The sequence below is a fragment of the Styela clava genome, chromosome 4, assembly GCF_964204865.1.
Source record: "Styela clava chromosome 4, kaStyClav1.hap1.2, whole genome shotgun sequence".
Classification (NCBI taxonomy): domain Eukaryota; kingdom Metazoa; phylum Chordata; class Ascidiacea; order Stolidobranchia; family Styelidae; genus Styela; species Styela clava.
Genome location: NC_135253.1, coordinates 6,075,981 through 6,097,064, shown reverse-complemented (window position 1 = coordinate 6,097,064; position 21,084 = coordinate 6,075,981). Strand labels below are relative to the sequence as shown.

General features: G+C 33.7%; 1 protein-coding gene across 3 annotated transcripts; it reads left to right on the top strand.

Moving 5' to 3' along the window:
* Positions 1-1,373: 1,373 nt before the first annotated feature.
* LOC120326391 (dynamin-like GTPase OPA1, mitochondrial) lies at positions 1,374-16,377 on the top strand. 3 transcript variants are annotated; one of them, XM_039392670.2, is made up of 26 exons: positions 1,374-1,520; positions 3,049-3,241; positions 3,597-3,664; positions 3,872-3,925; positions 4,219-4,323; positions 4,618-4,704; positions 5,241-5,435; positions 6,017-6,091; positions 6,814-6,885; positions 7,205-7,304; positions 7,982-8,112; positions 8,510-8,655; positions 8,762-8,877; positions 9,427-9,491; positions 9,568-9,644; positions 10,407-10,499; positions 11,138-11,210; positions 11,619-11,795; positions 12,450-12,558; positions 13,153-13,286; positions 13,396-13,419; positions 14,683-14,769; positions 15,059-15,154; positions 15,420-15,555; positions 15,643-15,753; positions 15,950-16,377. In XM_039392670.2, exons 2-26 carry the CDS (start codon positions 3,094-3,096, stop codon positions 16,012-16,014), a joined length of 2,544 nt encoding a protein of 847 aa, XP_039248604.2. In that variant the 5' UTR covers positions 1,374-1,520; positions 3,049-3,093; the 3' UTR covers positions 16,015-16,377. The 3 variants fall into 3 exon arrangements, with proteins under 3 accessions (XP_039248604.2, XP_039248602.2, XP_039248603.2); XM_039392668.2 differs by lacking the exon at positions 1,374-1,520 and adding an exon at positions 1,528-2,734; XM_039392669.2 differs by lacking the exons at positions 1,374-1,520; positions 13,396-13,419 and adding an exon at positions 1,529-2,734.
* The last annotated feature ends 4,707 nt before the right edge of the window (positions 16,378-21,084 follow it).

The window sequence follows — 21,084 nt, the reverse complement described above, 5'->3', positions numbered from 1 at the left end:
ATTCCGCGAACATAAAAATGTACGATAAACTGCCCGATTATATCTTGTTTTGACCCGTATTTTGCCATTTTGTAAATTCGACAAATCTGAGATGTTCCTACAACACTGACTCGCAATGCTGCCACTCAAGATTATTTTTGAGATAAAACCATCATAAAAATCATTAAGTCTACTATGAAATTTCACGAAGTAAAAAATTCATTCTGGTACAATAAAAATTGATTGAATATATATATATATATATATATATATATATATATATATATATATATATATATATAGGCTACTTAATTAATTAATCTTATGTATCATCACAACCCGGGAGACAGTAGGTTTTCAAACTTGTATCATGTCAACACAAAAATTTTCGACAGCAATTTAAACTTTAAAGTGATAAATAAAAAGGTAAATCCCGCGCACAACTGACTGTGTTTCGATTTTAGTGACGTCCCAGCGCAGACCAAACATAATGTGAGCAGTATGCACGCGAAATTTTGCTATTGCAATGCCTAGAGAAGCGTTTTTAGAAGCGGGCCTCTTACAACATAAATTATATTGTTTACACTTTTCAATCAAAAATTTGTGTCGCGGATCCGCTCCTTATTTGTCTTCAGCATCTCTCCGTCGATAAATGTATAATAACTCTCACCGGATTCACAATTCTGTGCGAGTACAAGAATAAAGTAATTATCAAAGTTCTCGTGGCACAAATTTGTGATTTAAGGAGAATAAACGCCAACGTAGTGGTGTTTACAACCTTAATAACACGTCACTTCGACGAAAACTATTGGCGATTTTAGCAAAATGCAATCGCACGCGTTATTGGCGACCGTTCCAGTTTTTCAATATTTCACAAGAGGGGGGATTCGACCAAGAACTGGCTGCGCCACTGCACTGGATGTTTCCCTGAAGATCGATTTCTTTGTTTATTTCCGTAACATATTCAATCAGCAAAATCACGTAAAAACGTAACAATTGCAAATTTTGCAGTTGCTCAGACAGATATTTAAGCGTGGTTGCAAGCATTGCCGTGTTTCAGCGGTGTTACGTGTTATTTGTCAGTTTTCAGATGCATTTCCGAAAATTACGGTAGTCATTATGTCTTCCGATAAGCTTCAGTTAAGTTGCAATAATTAAAAATTAGTTTTGGAAATACGGTACCGGTACTGCAATAGACTAGGCTAAAATTAACTAACATCTTTACTAGACTAACGCCTTTTAGACTAAGACTAATGTCTTTGAAAAATGATACAGGTAATTCCACTGAACTGAAAATATATCTCTGCGGGTAATTCGCGAAACCAGGTCAAAGGTCGGATAAGAGTAGGACAGCGACTATAGCCATAAAATATTAGAAGTGAATTTATTTACTGGCAGACTGGGGAATTTTCATCAATAAAATCACATTGTTGTCACATCACATTTGGTTAAAATGTAGTAAGTGAAATTCAGATATTATCAATCAAATGCCATAAAGTGAGATTGCCCATGACGTGTCAAAATCAACGAGCATTTGTAAGGTAAGGGAATGCAGTTCCTTCTTGTTCTTGTCTCAAGTACGGTACCGTAACGAGTTTTGTCAAATCATGGACAAAACAAAATAACCTATGACTGCAAAAATCTTTGCAATGAAATGAAACGGTGAATGATCAAGTTAGTTCATATATTTTGTAACATCTCAGGCACATCTAGCTCGTTTGAAAACGCAATAATAATTGTAAAGCCATTTTTTCTTTGATTATAGATATTAGATGTACCGGTACCGGTATAACTATATTTAAAAATTTATTAAAAAAATCTTGTGTTGCACACCTAGCTCATTTAAAAATGCAATAATAATTGTAAAGCGATTTTTTTCTTCGATTATAGACGTAGCCTAATACTATATTTAAAAATTTCTTAGAAAAATCTTGTGTTGCTACTTGCTAGGGAAGTATAAGTTTATTTCGACTCCATAATCAGCAATAGACGATAAAAAAATAGATAAAAGTAAAAGTAACTGATTATAGAATCGGGAAAGCGAACAAAACCTAGAGTAAGGTTTGAAACGTACAGATTTTAGATGGAAAGGTATTGATAAAAGAAGTAGTACGTGTTCGCTCACCCAAAAGTAAAAAAAAAAACTAATTACAGAATTAAGGCACGCACGCATGGCACACACACACACAAGTAAAAAGCAGGGAGGTTTGCAGACTCATGTTTCTTATTGTAGCACTGTAGTTCAATTGTTTGCAGACATGTGTTCATACTTAATTATGTACAACAGTACCGTACTAAATGAAGTACCGATAATAGATCTCAGTTAACTGCCTGACATATAGACTTATATAGTCTACTGCAAACAGTGAAGGATTACGGTACCTGATGTTTTGGTAGTTAAATTTGAAGTTTTCTGATCATCATGTCATTGCCTCGCCTCTGCAAACATCTTACTCAAGGAATATATGGGAATGGTGTCAGAAAAAACATCACCGTTTGTAAAAATTGTGCAAAAGTTCGTATGTATAGAAATGGACCTTCTGCCAGACTTATGCATCAGATGAGAAATTCTTCGAATGTAATTAAAAAGGACAGAGTACTCTTGTCTTTCACAAAAGATAATCAACAATTATATAATCATGTTGTAAAAAGGTTATTCTGGGGTCAAGTAATTACTGCAGTTGCACGGCATGGACTTAAACTTCGATACTGGATTGTTGGCTCAGCTGTCACTGGATCTATTGTAGCTAAAAATGTAAGTTGTTTTGCAGGTAAGTAGTGCCTCAGTGGTTAATGCATTGGGCTTACTTATAATGGCATTGCAGGTTGAAATCTCTGATTCAGATTCCATACTCGCCAATTCACCCTGGGTGCATTAAAATAAGTAGGCAATGTTGAATTGGTAAAATTCCAATTCTTCAAGACTATAATAACTCTTTACCTAGTGGTGGCTTTTTTGTGTAGAGCCTTGTTCAGATCGAAAAGCGTATAAATATGTCATATATAAAAATGTGTTGTGTAGATTTGTACTAAGTTAAATTACTTTGAGATTTCTATTTTTTTGTACAGCACATCAGCAATTGGTTAGAAGAACACAAGATCAATGTACCAGAGATGAAATGGTTAAATGAATTTATGACTAACAGCCGAGATATGATGAACCATGTCATTGGGGATGCTAGAAAATATGGGGAAGGATTAAATTTTCAATTACCAGATTATAAAACATTACTTGCACATTTGCCAGAGAGAAAAGACACAGGTAAAATATAATATAGTTGGGTGGTTGTTTTTATCTTTATGGGATTATCCTGGTAGGAGGTAGGATTTTCATATTTATCTCCGTTAGAGGAAAAACATTAGAACAGTTTTTTCATTTAGCGAACCACAGCCTCTATCCCCATAATACTGTCTTGTTCAAGCATCCTTATAACAACTGACACACATCTGAAGTAGGAAGTAAACAAGGAGAAAGGACTTGCAGTTCAGTGTGCAATTACCCATTACCCTCTATGTTGGCATCAATTATTCAGTTGTAATCACGACAAAAACATATGACATCTTGATTATGTTCATAAATTCCACCTAATTTTTCTTTTATTTATTTCCATATTTAGATAAAAGTTTGAGTGAAACTGCTACCATGAAAAATTTGCTGCCTGGAGGAATGACAACTCAAAAACAGGTTATAGCCTAATTATTTCTTAATTTCATCAAGTAGAATGGTCGTATATTTTATATTCATTATGGCTTGCATTGGAGGTTCTCAATCTTGTTGTTTAAAAATACTTATTGGTTACCTTTTATCCCTAATAGTTGCCAATAATTTAAAGGTAAAATTGTAATATTTGAAATGTGTGAGATAAGTGTTTGAATTCATTTATATGTTTAGACATCGGAAAAAGAGAAAGTTAAGAATCTTCAAAGCGAGCTGGTTGAAACTGAGGTAAATTCTAAATTACTAGGTAGATAGATTTATTCTGGTAAAATTGAAATGACATGTTTTATATCACAATCAAATTGTGATGTAACTGATGTTGGCAATTATATCCTGCTATGCTTAGATACATGATTGTCAATTCTACAAATGAAATAATATTCACAATTGTATATCTTTTACTTTTTATACACCAATTTTAGCTTCCATTTATAAAATGTATGGTTCCCAATTACCAGGTATACTATATATTTTAATAATCTCTAACGAGCTTTGTCTAATATGTCTTAATTTGTTCCTAGCTGAAGTATCAAAAACTTGTTGAAAAACTGGAAAAAGAGAATAAAGAACTCAGAAAATTATTGATGGCCAAAGATGACAAACAAATTTACAGACGGAAAGTTAAGGTATGATATCTACTGTAAAGTGAAGTGTGACACTCATGATTACCCTCGTCGTTGTGCAAACTTCTAAGCTTGGATATTTTTTCAATCTACACTTCTGTCATTATAAGTCAATCATTATACTAACCACCTTGTAAAATCTAATTTCGAGGTTGCCATAGTGTTCCATCAATTGCTTTTGTGAATTTACATATAGTCATACTCATACTGGCATATTGATAACAAAACTCAATGTAATAAAGCAAAATAAAATACTGTCATTGAGCATTTGTCTAATTTTTATTTGTATTTTGACAGAAATCACTTATTGATATGTACTCCGAAGTTCTTGATGAATTAGCTGATTATGATACAAGTTACAATACACAAGATCATCTGCCGAGGGTGTGTTCAATTTATTAGTCTTTGTATTGGTAATTTGTAGAAGTTTTTCAAGAAATTCCATGTCGATGAAATATGTAAATGTATGTAATAGTCAAGTTATTAAAGCTTGCTATTGAATTTCTTGAACAAGTCTTTTCTTTAATTGAGCATGAGCTTTCTGCGATTGGAGCCGCAGACAATTGTTCAAACTCTCTGGAATTTGATCTAGACTAGAGTTTGGCTCCCATTACAAATGTCTTTGCAGATCGCAAAAAAAGTTGAAATAATGTTTGCTGCTTTATATTTGGATCAGTGTAATTTAACAAGTAAATAAGTTAATCTACTATTATTAGCATCTTATCTTTAGTCAATCTAGGAATATCTACAGAAAATGGTTGTAAGATTTCTGTATCTTATTATGGGAAGCCGGGTGATAAAAAGCAGACGAGTGCTGATATAAACCTCCACTTATTAATTAATGTTACACAACCTATTTTAATTGTGACCTGCAACAAGAAGTACGGTAATTTTTTTTAAAAATTTGTTTTATTTTTTAGGTTGTAGTAGTGGGTGACCAGAGTGCTGGAAAAACAAGTGTTCTTGAAATGATTGCGCAAGCAAGAATATTTCCTCGAGGATCGGGAGAAATGATGACAAGATCGCCTGTCAAAGTAACATTGAGTGAAGGTCCGACACACGTTGCGCAGTTTCGTGATAGCACTCGTGAGTTTGATCTCACAAAACCTTCAGAGGTAATTGAGAGTGTCTTTAGTTTGCGAGACTCATATCAATCTCATAGACTTCTCCGATGATTGTTTTCCTATGAGAATTAACTCAAAGAAAACGGTTACGGTAGTGAATTCCAAATAATGGAATTTTCACGAATAGAACCACTGGCATATTATGATCAGGAAAATAGCTATATTTAGTCTTGTGTGTATCTCACAAAACTCAAATTTATGTCTTTGTCTCAAGTGTGCACTGACAGTAAACAAATTGCAAGGACGGGTTATTTAAATCAACACTATTACTTGATCCATTCTATCGACTCAAAGGTGTGGCACACTGTGCTATACGTTAGGAATATGCTTGCCACCGTACCTCTGATTACCCTGCATGGATTCAAATCCCATGCGACAATAATTATGTGCGAGAGGATTGCTAGACTCCTCGCCACTGTAGGGTGGTTTCACATAATCGTTGGTCGTATGATTAAACTAAGCCGTCTTATCGGTTTTTCTTTCATCTGAATAAATATGTAAATCCTATCTTATCGGTTATCTACATTCAGATTATATATTCAAAATGTTTGATTTCATTTTTCTTTTTGAAGTTAGCTGCACTTCGACATGAGATTGAATTGAGAATGAGGACAAATTGTTCACAAGGAAAAACTGTTAGTAATGAGGTGAGGTTTTTGAAGGGCTTTGAAGCATAAAACAATTTTAGCCTTATTGGGGTCGGTTCTTATAGATCAGGGTTCCCAATCTGGGGTCCGCGATGACTGCACAGGGGGTCCGCAACAATATGAAAATAATCTGATCAAACTTTAATGATTGATTTCAATCAAATATTCGTTGCTGTCAGTAGATGCAATTAAAATTTTATTGCCTCTCGAAACGACCTACATGTGTGAGGCAGCATTTTCAGCTGTCACCAATATAATGAAAAAATTTAGGTTGACACTTGCGGTAGAGTCGGACTTACGAGTTGCTCCAAAAATTAATAAATTGTGCAGGGAAAGCAACCCCGTTCATCACATTAATGTTTTGATTGTGGTAATGAAACATTAACCTTTCTCATTAGTTACTCACAGAAATTGATATGGCATAGGATGGGGGTCTGTCAAAACTAAGATTCATGAATAGGGGTTTGCAGCTCAAAAAAGTTTTGGAAACCCTGTTCTAGATGATTCTCATTTGTAATATTTTAAATGCAAAATATTTTCTCAGGTATGGCATTTAAACCCAAACTTTGTTTCATTGTATTAAATCTGGGTTCAACACTTGAATTAGTTTCATCATAATATTTATCATGTCATATCGCTTTTGAATATTCTATTATAACTATCTGATCTAACATATTATAATTATCGAATTAAGAATGTTTTTATTTTCACTTCTGTTGTAGACAATATCACTCAGTGTGAAAGGACCAGGATTACAGAGAATGGTGTTAGTGGATTTGCCTGGTGTAATCAGCGTAAGTTGAAGCTTATATTTATTTTGGGGCTCCCGAAGTATGCGAACCAAGATGGCGGACATCGGAATGTAGTATGTGTACTAGGTTAGGGTCAGGCCATAATTTTAGATATAAATACTACGGGAGGCTCTTGGCTAGTCTTCGAACTGATAATAGGACTAAAATAAGGAAAATTGAAAAAAAATTATTGCCCAACCTGTTACCCATGTTACGTTCCGATGTCTGCCATCTTGGTTCGCATACTTCGGGAGCACCTTTATTTTGATATGAGTTTTAGTGAGTTATAATTTACTGATACAGAGAATGACTATTATTTCAGACTGTTACAAGTGGAATGGCATCAAACACAAAAGATGAAATATTTAAAATGAGCAAACATTATATGAGCAATCCAAATGCCATCATTCTATGTATCCAAGGTGAGTAGAAAATAGATATTTTCAAACAGGTTTCTGTGAGCAACGTTTTGAACCTTTGTTTAAAAATGGAATATTTACTCATAGAACTGTTGTAAAACACTGCACTAATAGTTTATGTTACCGTGTGTTATGTTATGTTATTATACCGTGTTTCCCCAAAATTTTTCAATTTGTCAAAAATTTCAATTTTCTTTCGAAAAATAACACTAGGGCCTATTTATTTGGAAATGTCTTTTATTTTCATTTTCAAAAACAAAATTACAAAGTAGAGAATTACGAGATTTACAAATATACAAAATATGAAAACTGATATCAATAAATCAACAAATAAAATAAAAAATTTTACTAAACAGATTTTAACTTTTATCATAGAAATTTCGATGATAAGAGTATAGGTGATTGTGACTGATAATTGATGATAAGGGCATGAAATTGTTTGAAACGGGAATGGGAAAAAAATTGGGCAAATGAAGTCCATTGTATATTTTATTGGTGGTTCATATTATTAAGAGACAAGCAATCACATTGAAGCCATTCGCATTATTATTTTTAGTCTGAGATTTTTTGTTGGTTGGAACAGAGGATGGGGGACGTCTCTTTTTATTTCATAATAATATACTTTTTTTCCTTTTTCGTATTTTCAGTCATATCCTATAATTTTTTTATTTCTTCATCAGATGGATCGGTTGACGCTGAACGAAGTATCGTCACTGACTTGGTTCGTGATATGGATCCAAGTGGAAAAAGAACAATTTTTGTGCTGACAAAAGTCGACCTTGCTGAAAAAAATATTGCTAATCCAAGCAGGGTGGGTTTTAGAGTTAGCACATACTATTAGCTTTATTTTTCCAACCATGCATGCTTGATAAGCAACTTGTATACTGTATGTATATCTTGGAAGTGTTGGCAAAAATTACAAAGCAGATGATGGTGAAAGGTTGGTTGTGGGTGGGTGAGGGTATCGATGAATTTTTCGTACATGATTTAATAATGACAAATTCCTATCTTTGCAAAATCAAAACAATTTTAGTATACGTCTAATTAGTATAAATTTAAAATTCGCATATCGGTTTTGTTTTTATGTTGGATAAATCATATAATATCCATATCGCCATTGAACAAAATTCTAGCACGATCAAGTCCACGATTAGACTTCGTCTTGTTTGAATGCACATTTATACTTGATTAGATTACTGTATATATAGATTCAACAAATCTTGGATGGAAAACTTTTCCCAATGAAAGCTCTTGGGTATTTTGCTGTCGTGACTGGCAAGGGAGCTGCTAACAGTAAGATTGAAGAAATCCGGGAATATGAAGAACATTTCTTCTCCAATTCTAAAGTTTTCAAGTAATTATTTTGCTGTTCAATTCTTTACAATTATAAATCAATCTGTTGCCATAACCTGAGGTTTGTTCGATTTGATCCTATATATACATTTCTGTTTTCCGTTTAGATCTGGATTGTTGAAAGCGAATCAATTGACAACAGCTAACTTAAGTCAAGCTGTTTCACAATGTTTTTGGAAAATGGTTCGAGAGTCTGTGGAACAACAGGCAGATGCTTACAAAGGTTGGTTATAATTTATTTTTTAATATTAGAGAGAATTGATATCGGTAAATGCAATCCTCAGATCTGTGCCCTTCACTCCTAATAAAGTCCTGTACAAGCAGCCGCTTATATGAAAGGCTATTAATTTTGAAAGGACCAGAATCATACTGGTTCGTCATTGCCCCTAGGAAGCTGATTCAAAATCACAATGACTCGGTTCTAGCGCTGGATCCGCCATACCTTCAAACTGTGGCTCCAGCGCCAGCACTCAATTTTAGACATTGAGGTTTTTGATATGACCAGTAGTCCATTACCGTGAAATACCATCTCATCAGTTATTTTATACTCCTTGTATGTCTATGTAGAATATCTTATTGTTATAATAAATTCAAAATGAATAATCCAAGTTAGAACAGTTAGGAACATAAATCATATATACTGCATTCTGCTTTATGGACATTTAAGCTACAATAAAACAATCCTGTATATTATGAAGGAGGTTTAAACAACATTGTATATTGACACTTAGTTAATTATTAACCGTTTTTTACCATTTTTATTTAATTATAGCAACTAGATTCAACCTCGAAACAGAGTGGAAGAATAATTTTCCAAGAGTTCGAGAACTTGACAGAGTAAGTAGAAATTTTGAATTGTGGCTGTGCTGGTTTGAATTACTGTGTATAACTGTATTTATAAATCTCTTTTCAGAATGAATTATTTGAAAAAGCGAAAAATGAAATCTTAGATGAAATACTCAACCTTGTCAATGTTCCTGCACAGCAATGGTGAGCTATCATGTGTTACAGATTAGAAATATCAGAATTTATAAATGTAGGTTTTATTTGTGGTCATTAGATAATATCACTAGGTAATATCTTCTTATATAAAGGCAGAGTGAGCTATTATTTTGAATAAATGAGTGTGCAACTTTTCATATTCAGGTCTCAAAAATGTACTGAAAGGAATCTAAATTCTATACTCAATATCAAATTATGATAAATGAGATTATTTTTATACAGTGCTCATCACACCTTTTGCTCTGAATAAGGCCTTTTACAAGCCCAAGCATATAACTTCTATTTTTGAAGAATGAAGTCTTTTTGTTTCGGCATCGCCTGTTTAATTTATTATACCTCGAGTTAGGCGATGGATTCGAATCTGTGATGTATATTCTACAATGTGGCTCATTTAATGCACTGTAATTTCTATTAATAATCTATGTTAGTTGGCTAATTTGCAAAATTCATATGGTAACTACCATTAATATCAGGTATTTTGAAACTCTCCTCCCCAATCTTTGATTTTAGAACCTTACGTGTTGCTGCTCGATAACCAGTTTTGGTTCCCCGCGGCTTCCCTTCACCAGTAATGTGAATATCATTTTTCCTGATTTTTTTTCGTTTTACTGGCTGGAAAAAAACTCGACTTGACTTGATATAGCCCTTGATCATGTTTAGGAAATCTGTGCTTTATACGATTCTTACAAATTAGTTGAATATAATATTAACAAAATTATATTTATTTTAATCTTGCTAATATTGAAACAGGGAAGAGACATTGGTAAGAAAACTCTGGAATGAAGTGTCAACTTATGTTATAGAACAAATTTATCTTCCTGCAGCTCAATCTAATGATGCAGGGTATGTAAAGGATTTTCTAGTTTATTAACAAATTTCATCATTCATTATGCTTAGTATTTCAGTGATGATTATTATAATGAATTGTTCATCAAATTACTGTGGAGCCGGAGTTTGGCTCAGTTGATATTGGAGCCAGAATTTCACACTTATAATTGTGATAAACTGTGCAAGTGCATACATAAACAAATACCAGATTAACTAATCTCATACCAGCAATGACTGGTAAGCGGACGATAAACTGTGGGCCTGTGGTTCACCATATGATTAAGTCGTCATATAGACTTTCCTTTCTTCCTGGTAAAATATGAATCCTACCCTAAACGAATTCAAAATTTCTGACAGTAAATAAAAAAGCATTCTGTTGAGTATTTATCTCAACAGACAATTAAAGAAGACTCACATATTCCACAGCTTTTGTGGTCATATTCGGTTCTCTATGGGTAGGCAGTTATAGTCCGAGTCAAAATTTCATCCAACCCAGAGTCAGGAACAGATCATTGTCTGAGTCAAATTATTGTCGATTGGGAATTGGATTTTTGGCTCAGAGTTTTGAGCTGCTGTAAATTTTCTCTCAATCCATAGCTCTGTATGGAACACATATGACTCTGCATTCATTATTCTTATTACTTTGTCTCCAGAACTTTCAACACAACAGTCGATATCAAGTTGAAACAATGGGCTGATAAACAACTGCCAAAACAATCTATCCAGGTATAAACTATAAGTAATTTTGAGTTTAAAGAACTGGTAGTTGTATTTTTCCTTATATTCTTAAACTATTAGTTTTCAACATACATTTTTATTTATGTGCATTTTGCTCTGAACAATTCTCTGCACAACCAGCCACTGTTATGTAAGGATTTTGAAAGGGCCGTAATCTTTCAGGTTCGACATTGCATAACCAATACATGACACTGTGGGTTAGGTGTTGGGCATGAGGTTTGAAGCCAAGATTTTTTCCTGTGGTGCCATAATAGTTAGTCTAACGCTGCAATCAATAGGCTATCGTGTATCTATCAGTTATATGCTCAATCTATTGGTTTTCAACCTAATACTTGATGGCCCTTCAAATATCACAAAATATATATTTGTGAATGTTTTTTCGTTTATAATTCTCAGACTGCCAAAGAAGCCTTATTGGCTCAGTTTTCAAAAGTTCTTGAGACAGATATTACATCCAAAGACGATAAACGACAACAAAAAAATCATGATGATATTTTTGATGAACTGAAAAATGCTGTCAAGAATGAAGCCATTGCTAGACATAAATGGAATGAGGGATACATGGATACTTTGGTATTTATTTTCGTTTTCAAGTGGTGGTGAGAGTGTATTAGCATAATTAAAATTAACTACCTTGCTGAATATCAGACAGACCTTTATGTACATCTGGTCATCAATAATAGCAATAGATTCCCACACCATGGTTGATTGAGCTTTACCTATTTTGTGAATAACAGCAAATTCATTTAATTTTAACAGTTGTGTGTGTTGTGTGTTGTCTTGTGTTGCTCTGCATTTTGACCAACTTCTCATTTGTTTTTAAATTTAAACAACTATATTGTTTGCAGAAATCACTGCTTCTGACTTTACTGTTGTCAAAAACTTTGCATTCATTTTCACTCTGAGCAAAACTCTGTACAATAGCCACTGATTCGTAAGGATAAACTTCTTTCAAAAAGATAATATTTTCAGAAATAATGGAATCTTCATAGGTCTGCATCACCTCGACATAACATGGTTAGGTCCTAGGCTCTATAAACTAGGTAATCAGATACATCGATGGATTTGATGCATCAAGTGAAATAAATAGTCGTCGACTATTACCGGTACTTTATCACTTCGATGACACCAACATGTAGTTGTTTTATTAAGGCTTTTTATCAATCTAATCATTGTCTTCCCCTTCCTCTTATTTTATAAACATGTTTGGTCTCTTCAATTTCATAGCAAGTAATTCAGCTGAATACGTTGGAAGATCGTTCAATATCAGATCGTCAACAATGGGATTCTGCTATACGATTTATTGAACAGAATTTGGGAATGCGTCTGCAAAATAGTAAGTTTGTATTGTGAAACATGCCTAAAATTTTTGAACTTTTAGTATTATCCTTATATGAATTTTGGGAAAATTTCAAACCTAATTGTGTGAACCTTGTAATTCATGTCGAGAGTAACATCCCAGGCGGATAGGATCAGGATGACAGTTAAAAATGTCAAATATTTCGCTGCAATAAAGTTCAGTCAGCCTATGTCACATTTGAAGGTTTCAAGGAAATTGCATTTTTGTAATCATATCTGTACGACCTAACCTAAAAATGGACATAGGCACTACCTAAAATCAAAACTAAAACAGGTACAACTTCAAAAACCAAAATATGGCCTCTTGTAGATGGTAGGATAACCAAAGAATATCGTCTTGAATGTGTTATATCACCGCAGCAAAACCAAATTAGCTGGTGTCACATTTTCCAAAAAGGTACTTTTTTGACCTGTCATTATGATCTTTTGGTCCAGGTTTCAAACATGCACCTGTATAATTTTGATTCTGAGAAGTGCCTTGCGTCCATTTTTAGATTTAGTTACAAATTACAAAATTGTGATTTTTTTAAAACCCCAAATGTGATGTTAACTGATTTGCAATATATTTTAGCTGAGGATGAGATTCAAGATATGGTCGGACCAGGTTTGATGCAGAGATGGACTCATTGGTCTTATAGAACATGGGATCAACATCAACGCAATGAAGTTAAGAATGAATTAGAAAGAATATTTCATGGAGAACAGGTATATATGGTCAATTAAAGTTAGAAATCTTATTCAAAATTTCTTATAATAATTTCTTCATTCACATTTCGAGTTCTTGTACCAGATTAGTTTGATTTTATTCATGCAGGCGAAGGAAATAGCTCAATTGGCTGTAAGTATCTATTCGGTGTGAATCATGTAATATGTTTTAAATTTAATGAACTGAGCATGTTTCATTTTTATTAATATGTAATACTTCATTCTCTATTGAAAATTGACTGACTGTATTCAGTTACAGTGTATTGCATGCTAAATTACAAGATACTTCAGAATTTATGTTCTGATAAATGTTTTTTTCATTATTGTACTGGATTACTTGCCATTTCTTATAATTTTGTTATATTCAGAAAATTAGAATGAAGTACCTCATATTTTTTCATTGCGGGTAAATAGTATGTGAAAATAAGAATGTCAGAACCATAGCGCAATTCATATCAATATTTTATCGTGCATTTTTAAAGCAAAGGCTTTGAGTAGTAGTCGTATAGTTTTATACATAATAAAATAGAAAGTGCTGTCAGAATCTCTCTCCTGTGACAAAATTTATTATCACACTTAATGATACATTGAAATTTTGAGCTTCAATACAAACAACTGAACTTTATTTCAAATTTTATAAGCTTTTAATACAATTGGTCAATATATTTGAACATTCATAATACTCTGAATTTAACATTTTTGTGAAACATTTATTTCTGCTAAGAACCACAACATATCATAAACATGATTTCATGGGATGATAACATTCATTGTATATAGAGTTACATTGTTGCATCATCTATTTGTTATCTACTGGTTGAGCATCTTTGAATGCATTCAATGATAATGTTTGCATGTTCCATTAAACTAACAATATATTGCATGATTACAACCAATTTTGACATGACTGATCTTGCATATTCAGTTAAGATAAGTTTTCTCAAGTGTGGTCATCGGTTTATAAACATAAAACAGCTAAAATAAACAAAAGAGCATTTCTCAAATATATAGCCACAAATATCAAATGTATAATATGATAACTGCATTGTAATTCAGCCAAATATTAATATAGTTTAAGTGAATGTCATATGAAGCAAAATTTAGGTGGAACAAGCAAAATTTAGGATGAAATATATTACCGCACCCATTATCCTTTTGGGAAAATGTGATTAAAAAATGAAATCAATAGCCTTGTAAGAGACTTTCTTCGTTTTTGAGTACAGAAAATTTGTAATCAAGTGGTCATGGAGACAAGCGATTTCCTCAATACTATTTGAAAAATGGTTCAGGGTCCATGTGTACAGTTGGTGCTCAATGAAAATGTACTTCAATTCCATCACCATTCTGAATGAATTATCTGGCAAAATGTTTTATGCGACTTCAAAATTGTTTTCAGAAACATTCGCCATACCTTGCTAATGATGAAATTACAACAGTTCGCAAAAATTTGGAATCAAGAGGAATAGAAGTTAATTCCCAACTGGTAAGCATTATATAACTGTTGATGAATCGTTTTGACCAATGTATAGTTATCGATCAAATGTATTATCTCAATTCTTTTTGAGGTATGTTACATTTCAGAACATGTTCCATAGGTTGCCTTCAATATTTTGTACTTTATTTTACATAAATATGCGAATCTGCAATAGTTTAGTATTATTCAACATGAATTCCAGCATTTTATCAATTAGATAATCTCTTATATTATCCACTAAGTTTTCTTTTTACTCTGATTTGCTATACCTCTGAGTTTTGATGAAATTTAACTACAGATCACCGAGACTTGGGACAAGTTATACAGAAGAAACTTTCTAAAATATTCATTATCCAGATGTTCACAATGTAAAAGAGAGTTTTTCAGATATCAGGTTGGTTAATAATATCCTGTTGCAGTTGTAATGGTCAATATTGCTTAATTTCGGTTACCCCCTTTTTGCCATTTTGTCTTACTTCTATATTGAGATGAAGTTTTATTGATACATATGTATTCATATTGCATGAATGAACCTTTTTAATGTAGGATATCTATATAGATACTATGGAATATACTATGTTTGACTTTGGGGCAAAACGTTTTTTGTGCACTGTGTGTGTAGTGCAAATGAGAGCGATGATTTTCTCTGTTTCATTAAGAATTCTTCAAAACTCCAAATTGTGCATGAAGATGATGATAAGATGGATTGTTATGATGTCGTTTTATTCTGGAGAATCCAGAGAATGCTGTCGATAACTAGTAATGCACTTCGTCAACAAGTTATGAACACAGAAGGTTGGTTTTTTAATGTTGCGATTTTCACCAAGAATCTGAATTTTTTTAATCGTATTTTTATTGAAATTTTGCCTTTTTTGCTGACAGCACACAGACTTGAAAAGGAAGTCAAACAGGTTCTGGAAGATTTTAGTCAAAATAGACTGAAAAAGATTGAATTATTAACTGGAAGAAGAGTAACTCTAGCTGAGGAATTAAGTAAGTTGCCATTTCTTTGTTAATAACTGAAGTTTACTAAGCCAAATACTGCTCATTAAATATTCTCTGTAGTACATGTTGGAGGTTAGAACCTCATTTGGTTCAACATGTTTACATTTAAATAACTTCTTTTGTTTTCGAGATAATGACTTCATGGGTGACAATAGATTACAAAGTTTTTGCTTTTTTTGTTCAGAAAAAGTTCGAGAAATTCAACAGAAATTGGAAGAATTCATTGAAGCTTTGAAAAATGAGAGATAATAAACCAATAATGAATATTCAGTGTTACTCTACTAATCACCCTTTTTGAATGAATTTACAATTTTGTGCAATTGGCGTATATATCTATCTTATTCGAATATTCTACGTCACCTAAACTGGCTGGTGTCCTGTGCTTATTAATATGATTTGAAATAATTTTGTTTGATGAATTGGAATTTGGTGAAATATATTGTTTGTAACCATTTACCAAACACTTCAATTTTATTTATTGCTTTTGCATTTGGTTCAATCTTTTCAATGAATTTTGGTAGCTGCAGAATGATGAATGAATTGCTTCGCCTGTTGTATTATTGTAATACTATTTATAAATATATGCATGTTTGACTCATTGTCTCACACTAATTGTATCAATCTTTATTTTGTCTTTGGAAATTACAGTTTGGGGGTAGGACAGTGGCTATAGTTTGAGCCCTGTGGGACTAATAATATTCAGAATTTGCGGCTGCGAGATGAACAAATTCTAGCACGTAACTAACTTTCTCAATCATCACTCCGACACGTTGGGATTGTCAAGTTTTTTATTGAAAAATTGTGTTCCGACGCCATCTTTATCAATCTTTATTTCGTCCTTGGGGAATTACAGGTTGGGGGTAGGACTGTGGCTATAGTTTGAGCCCTGTGGGACTAATAATATTCAAAATTTGCGGCTGCGAGATGAATAAATTCTAGCACGTAACTCACTTTCTCAATCATTACTCCGACACATTGGGTGTTAGTTTTTTATTGAAAATTTGTGTATCGACGCCGGTTTGAGGAGTCGAGCCAAAATACCAGACGTGGCTACTCCCCTCGAAAGAAACCAGTTGGTTATATACTATGTAACTTTGTTTCATTATATTATAAAACGGGGTAATAGATTAAGTGTGGCCGCGGTTTGACCTTTTATGGGTATATGAACACTTTAAATGTCTGTTGGCTTATCGAGAAATTTGAAGTTGTATCCCTAGCTGCAGCAGAGAGCAGTGGTAATGGCGCAGTGACGTCATTGTTCGCACTTTCAGAATTTCCGGTCAGTTCTGTTCCTTGTCAGTTTTCGCCGGCCTTTCGTATATTGACGCCTTTGTTCGTTTAGTTCAAGGTTTGGATATCGTTAAACCTGTAAGAACCTGAGTTTTTTAGTTAGACGAGGTTAGAAACTTTCTGTTAGAGTAGTGGAAATATCATTTGTGATAAAGTGACTTAAGGTACCGTAACTGACTGGCTGTAAGCAATGTCACAAGGTATCAAAATTTTGTTTAAATCAATCTTTTTTATTGAGCATATAAGTTTTCTAGCTTGGCATGAAAAATCAAAGCGGACAGACTTTTTTTTAATTTTATTTGTTTGTGACTATGCAATTCCAGAATTCACTAATTGCTGAACAGCTGTATTTTCATATCAAAATGACACTGGGCATGTAGGCTACTTCTAGTGAGCGTAGCATACCATACCGGTACCGGTACCGATTTTTGCACATGTCAATCCTAATCTCCATCTGCTGATCTGACTTCTCCAAAAATTATGTCATTATGACTTCACAATCATATCATAGAGCTTGCCAAAGTATACCTACTGACCTACGATCGCTCGAAATGGCATCTAGGGTGGCTTACCCACCTTGCGGCCACGACCTATTTGCGGCCATCAACTTATTCGATTCAACTTATTAATGCCGAAAAAATTACCGAACCGCGACGATATTTCTTACACTTATCGTCCACTTGTCCCTCATAGCTCTGCAAAATTACATTAAAATGCAGCCACAAGCAAAAAAGTTATGACCGAAAACCTGATCGAAGAAAAAAAACGGACCATTTATTCATGTCGCCAACTACCCATTATCCCATTAAAAATACTTGAAAATTTATACAAATATGAGAGATAAAAAGATGAAACTTGGCAAGGGGGTGGAGTTGTGTTTCTTTCAACAACTTTAAATTTTCACGTTTCTAAATTTAAAGGAGGGGGGAAAGGGGGGTGCGCATTTCCAATACGTCGATAATGTATTTGTTGACCAATTTGCGACCACCATGTTTTTGTCTGTTTGATTGCTGTGATGCGGTGCTTTGTATATAATTTGACGAGTTTTGTTCGAAATTATCGTGTTCTTAAAATATATGACGGTCAGAAATGCAATTAGAAGCTAAATTTTTTTACGCATGGCTGTGTATGCCCTAGTCTTGACGCAGCAGAAACGATGTTCAAGGCTTGAAATCCGTGGTCGTTCGGTCGCAAATACTTCTTCGAGTGTCGTACTTTGGTGGTTTGTATAGCTTTAACCCCTGGTCTTAGAAAGTTAATTCGAGGTTTAGCATGTAGAAAAAATGCCAATGCACCTACGGTGAAAAAATAAACGGGTTAGAAATATTGGTTTTTGTTTTATAGCGGTTTGAATGAAATCGTCCGCAGACTGGCTACACCACCCTACTGCGTCGATAATGAATTCACCAACGGCAGAGACCTCTCTTATATCCTGTATATCGGGATTGTTGCGAAGAGAAATAGCTTGCTTGATTCCGGGTGACATCTGTGCGTCTTAGATGACAGTTTGTATAGCTTGAAAGGCCTTATTACAGTGACGTCCTAGTGACAAAATCATGGGATGACACAGTCAGGTGGGGGTTAGGATTGACATATGCAAAAATTGTTGTAGTATGCCCACTAGAAGTACTTGAGGTACGAAATTACGCTAGACCCGATATAAGGCTATGGCTGTATGGATATTTTTAATACTTCGTATTTATACGTCTTTGCTTCAAACAAGGGTTTGCCACTGCTATGAAGGAGCTACTAGACTACATATATTATAGTTTGTAGGAACAGCCACAGGAATCTTCCCATTCGGCCCTGCCTACTCAAAATATTACACCCGGAGTGTGGTGGTGGTCATGGGATCTGCACTCAAGATTTTATTCGCAATGTCGTCATAGTTGAGTCTAGCGTTTCAACCACTAGGCCACCTGCCTGTTGTCTGACCACATTGACATATGCTTCTTTGATAATTGATTATTATTAACTTTGCGTTTGAAGCTAAATCCGATTCCATGAATCCATTCTTAGAAACTATTTAAGTATATATGTATTTTTACCTGTTAAGCCATTGGTGAATGAAAGTTTGTACATACGTGTATATAGCACATATATTTATATTACATGTAGCATTAATTGACCAGCAGCTTTATGAGTCATTCTGTGGCAGCTTGGAGTCCAGTAATCCATTCGCACATATCCATTTCTCTCATGGGATTTAAATTTTCAAACATGAACCCACACAGCGCATCGCAATGTGAAGATTCGATTGACTGCATCTCATCATTATCTATACAATAGATACAATATTGATAAATAGAGATGATGAAATATTGAAGACTACAATTTATTTTAGTTCAATTAAAATTGATTTTATAGTGATACCCGGTAGTCGACCGAAAAATTCAAGAAAATACTGCTGTATTCGAATGGAAATTTGGATCTCGAATAACCGAGTCGAGTGCCACCCGAACCTACCCAAAACCGAACAGGTCAAGACTGACAGACTAAAATCTTAGTATACAGTTCAGAGTTTTCAAATCGTCAGTTCGTCCTAACCTAATATCAACCGCTTGGTAAAGAAAAAAGATTCCAAAAATCTTACCAAGCCGAAAGTTAATTGAATGTGGTGGATGCATGTGTGGATGGATGCATGGGTTCCAGTACTTTTGTTTGTTGTTCATTTCTGTTGTTACATACCGGTAATATGACGAAAAAGTTGTGCAGCCCGCTTACCTAGCGGTGACTGACAAAATGGCCCGAGATAGCAAATAGGTTCGTCACCCCTGTTCTAAATAGTCGTCCTTTGTTTCGATCATGACCTGGCATATGGAGCAATTTTTTAATTTCTTGCAATTTACAGTGTCTAAAATAACTCTTATTAAATATTATTTGATATCTATCACGAATTTTATTGTATCACAGTGTTAAATATGGTAATATTGTTCGATTTTGGGTTCGCGGGGATAGTTTATGAGCAAAAATGAAAGCATCTCATCTGTCAAGAAAGATTTAAATCAGCGCCGACCTAAAGAACTACCTAACTAAAACTTGATTTTTGGCTTTAATATTCCTTTCATTGCATGTGAAAATTTGGAAGTGGATTCACTCCTTCTAATATTTGGTTGATGATTATTGCATAATATCATTTGCGATATTTTGAATGAGTGTACAATTTCGTGAGCGAACTAAAAATTAATCGAAGTGTACATGGTAACACAGGACGAGGGAAATAGCGGAATTTACCTTAACAATGTCAATCAACTTATTGACACTCAAGCTTATGAAAAACAGTCGGAATTTATAACTAAAATTAGCCAAAATAAGAATGTATTTGGAATAGTCCATTGTTTGGTTATGGCCATCACCGGAATTGAATTATATTTATAAAACAGTATATGAATCTGAAAAATAGATGACATAAAGAGTAAATTGCCCAAATTAACTGACACAACAAAAATCCTAATGTAAACCAGCCAAATTTATTTATCAGCATGAAGGGTTTATATGACAACAGATGTAGGTGTGAAAACACAAAGTAAACATGTGGTATTGGAGGTGTTACATTCTAAAAAAACACTCAAAATCTAAATAAATGCTCTTGATCATAAAAACTTAATAAAAACTTAAAAACTTGTCAAAGATAAACATATATGTTATTATAAAATTTTTTAATTTAGAGACAATTTAGAATATTTTTATTTGAAAATTAGAGATTTTGAGCTGTCAGACAAGCAGATAAAAACATACTATTTCTCAACTGATAACAAACAAAACAACAGGCAGAGAAAACAATGTCCTTTATATTATGTCAATTTGGATGTGATCAACATGAAGATATAGTGATTCATGTAATTTTCCACATGAATTTGCCCCCAATTTAGAATTCATCCGATATTCCATATTTAGAAATAATTTTTCAGAATGTATTCGAAATAGTCAAATATTTGGTTTTGGACATCCCTGGCTACATTTCTGTTTCATTGCCATGCACGTCAATATGGATCGAACAGATTATATAACTGCTCAGCAACCCTCTTT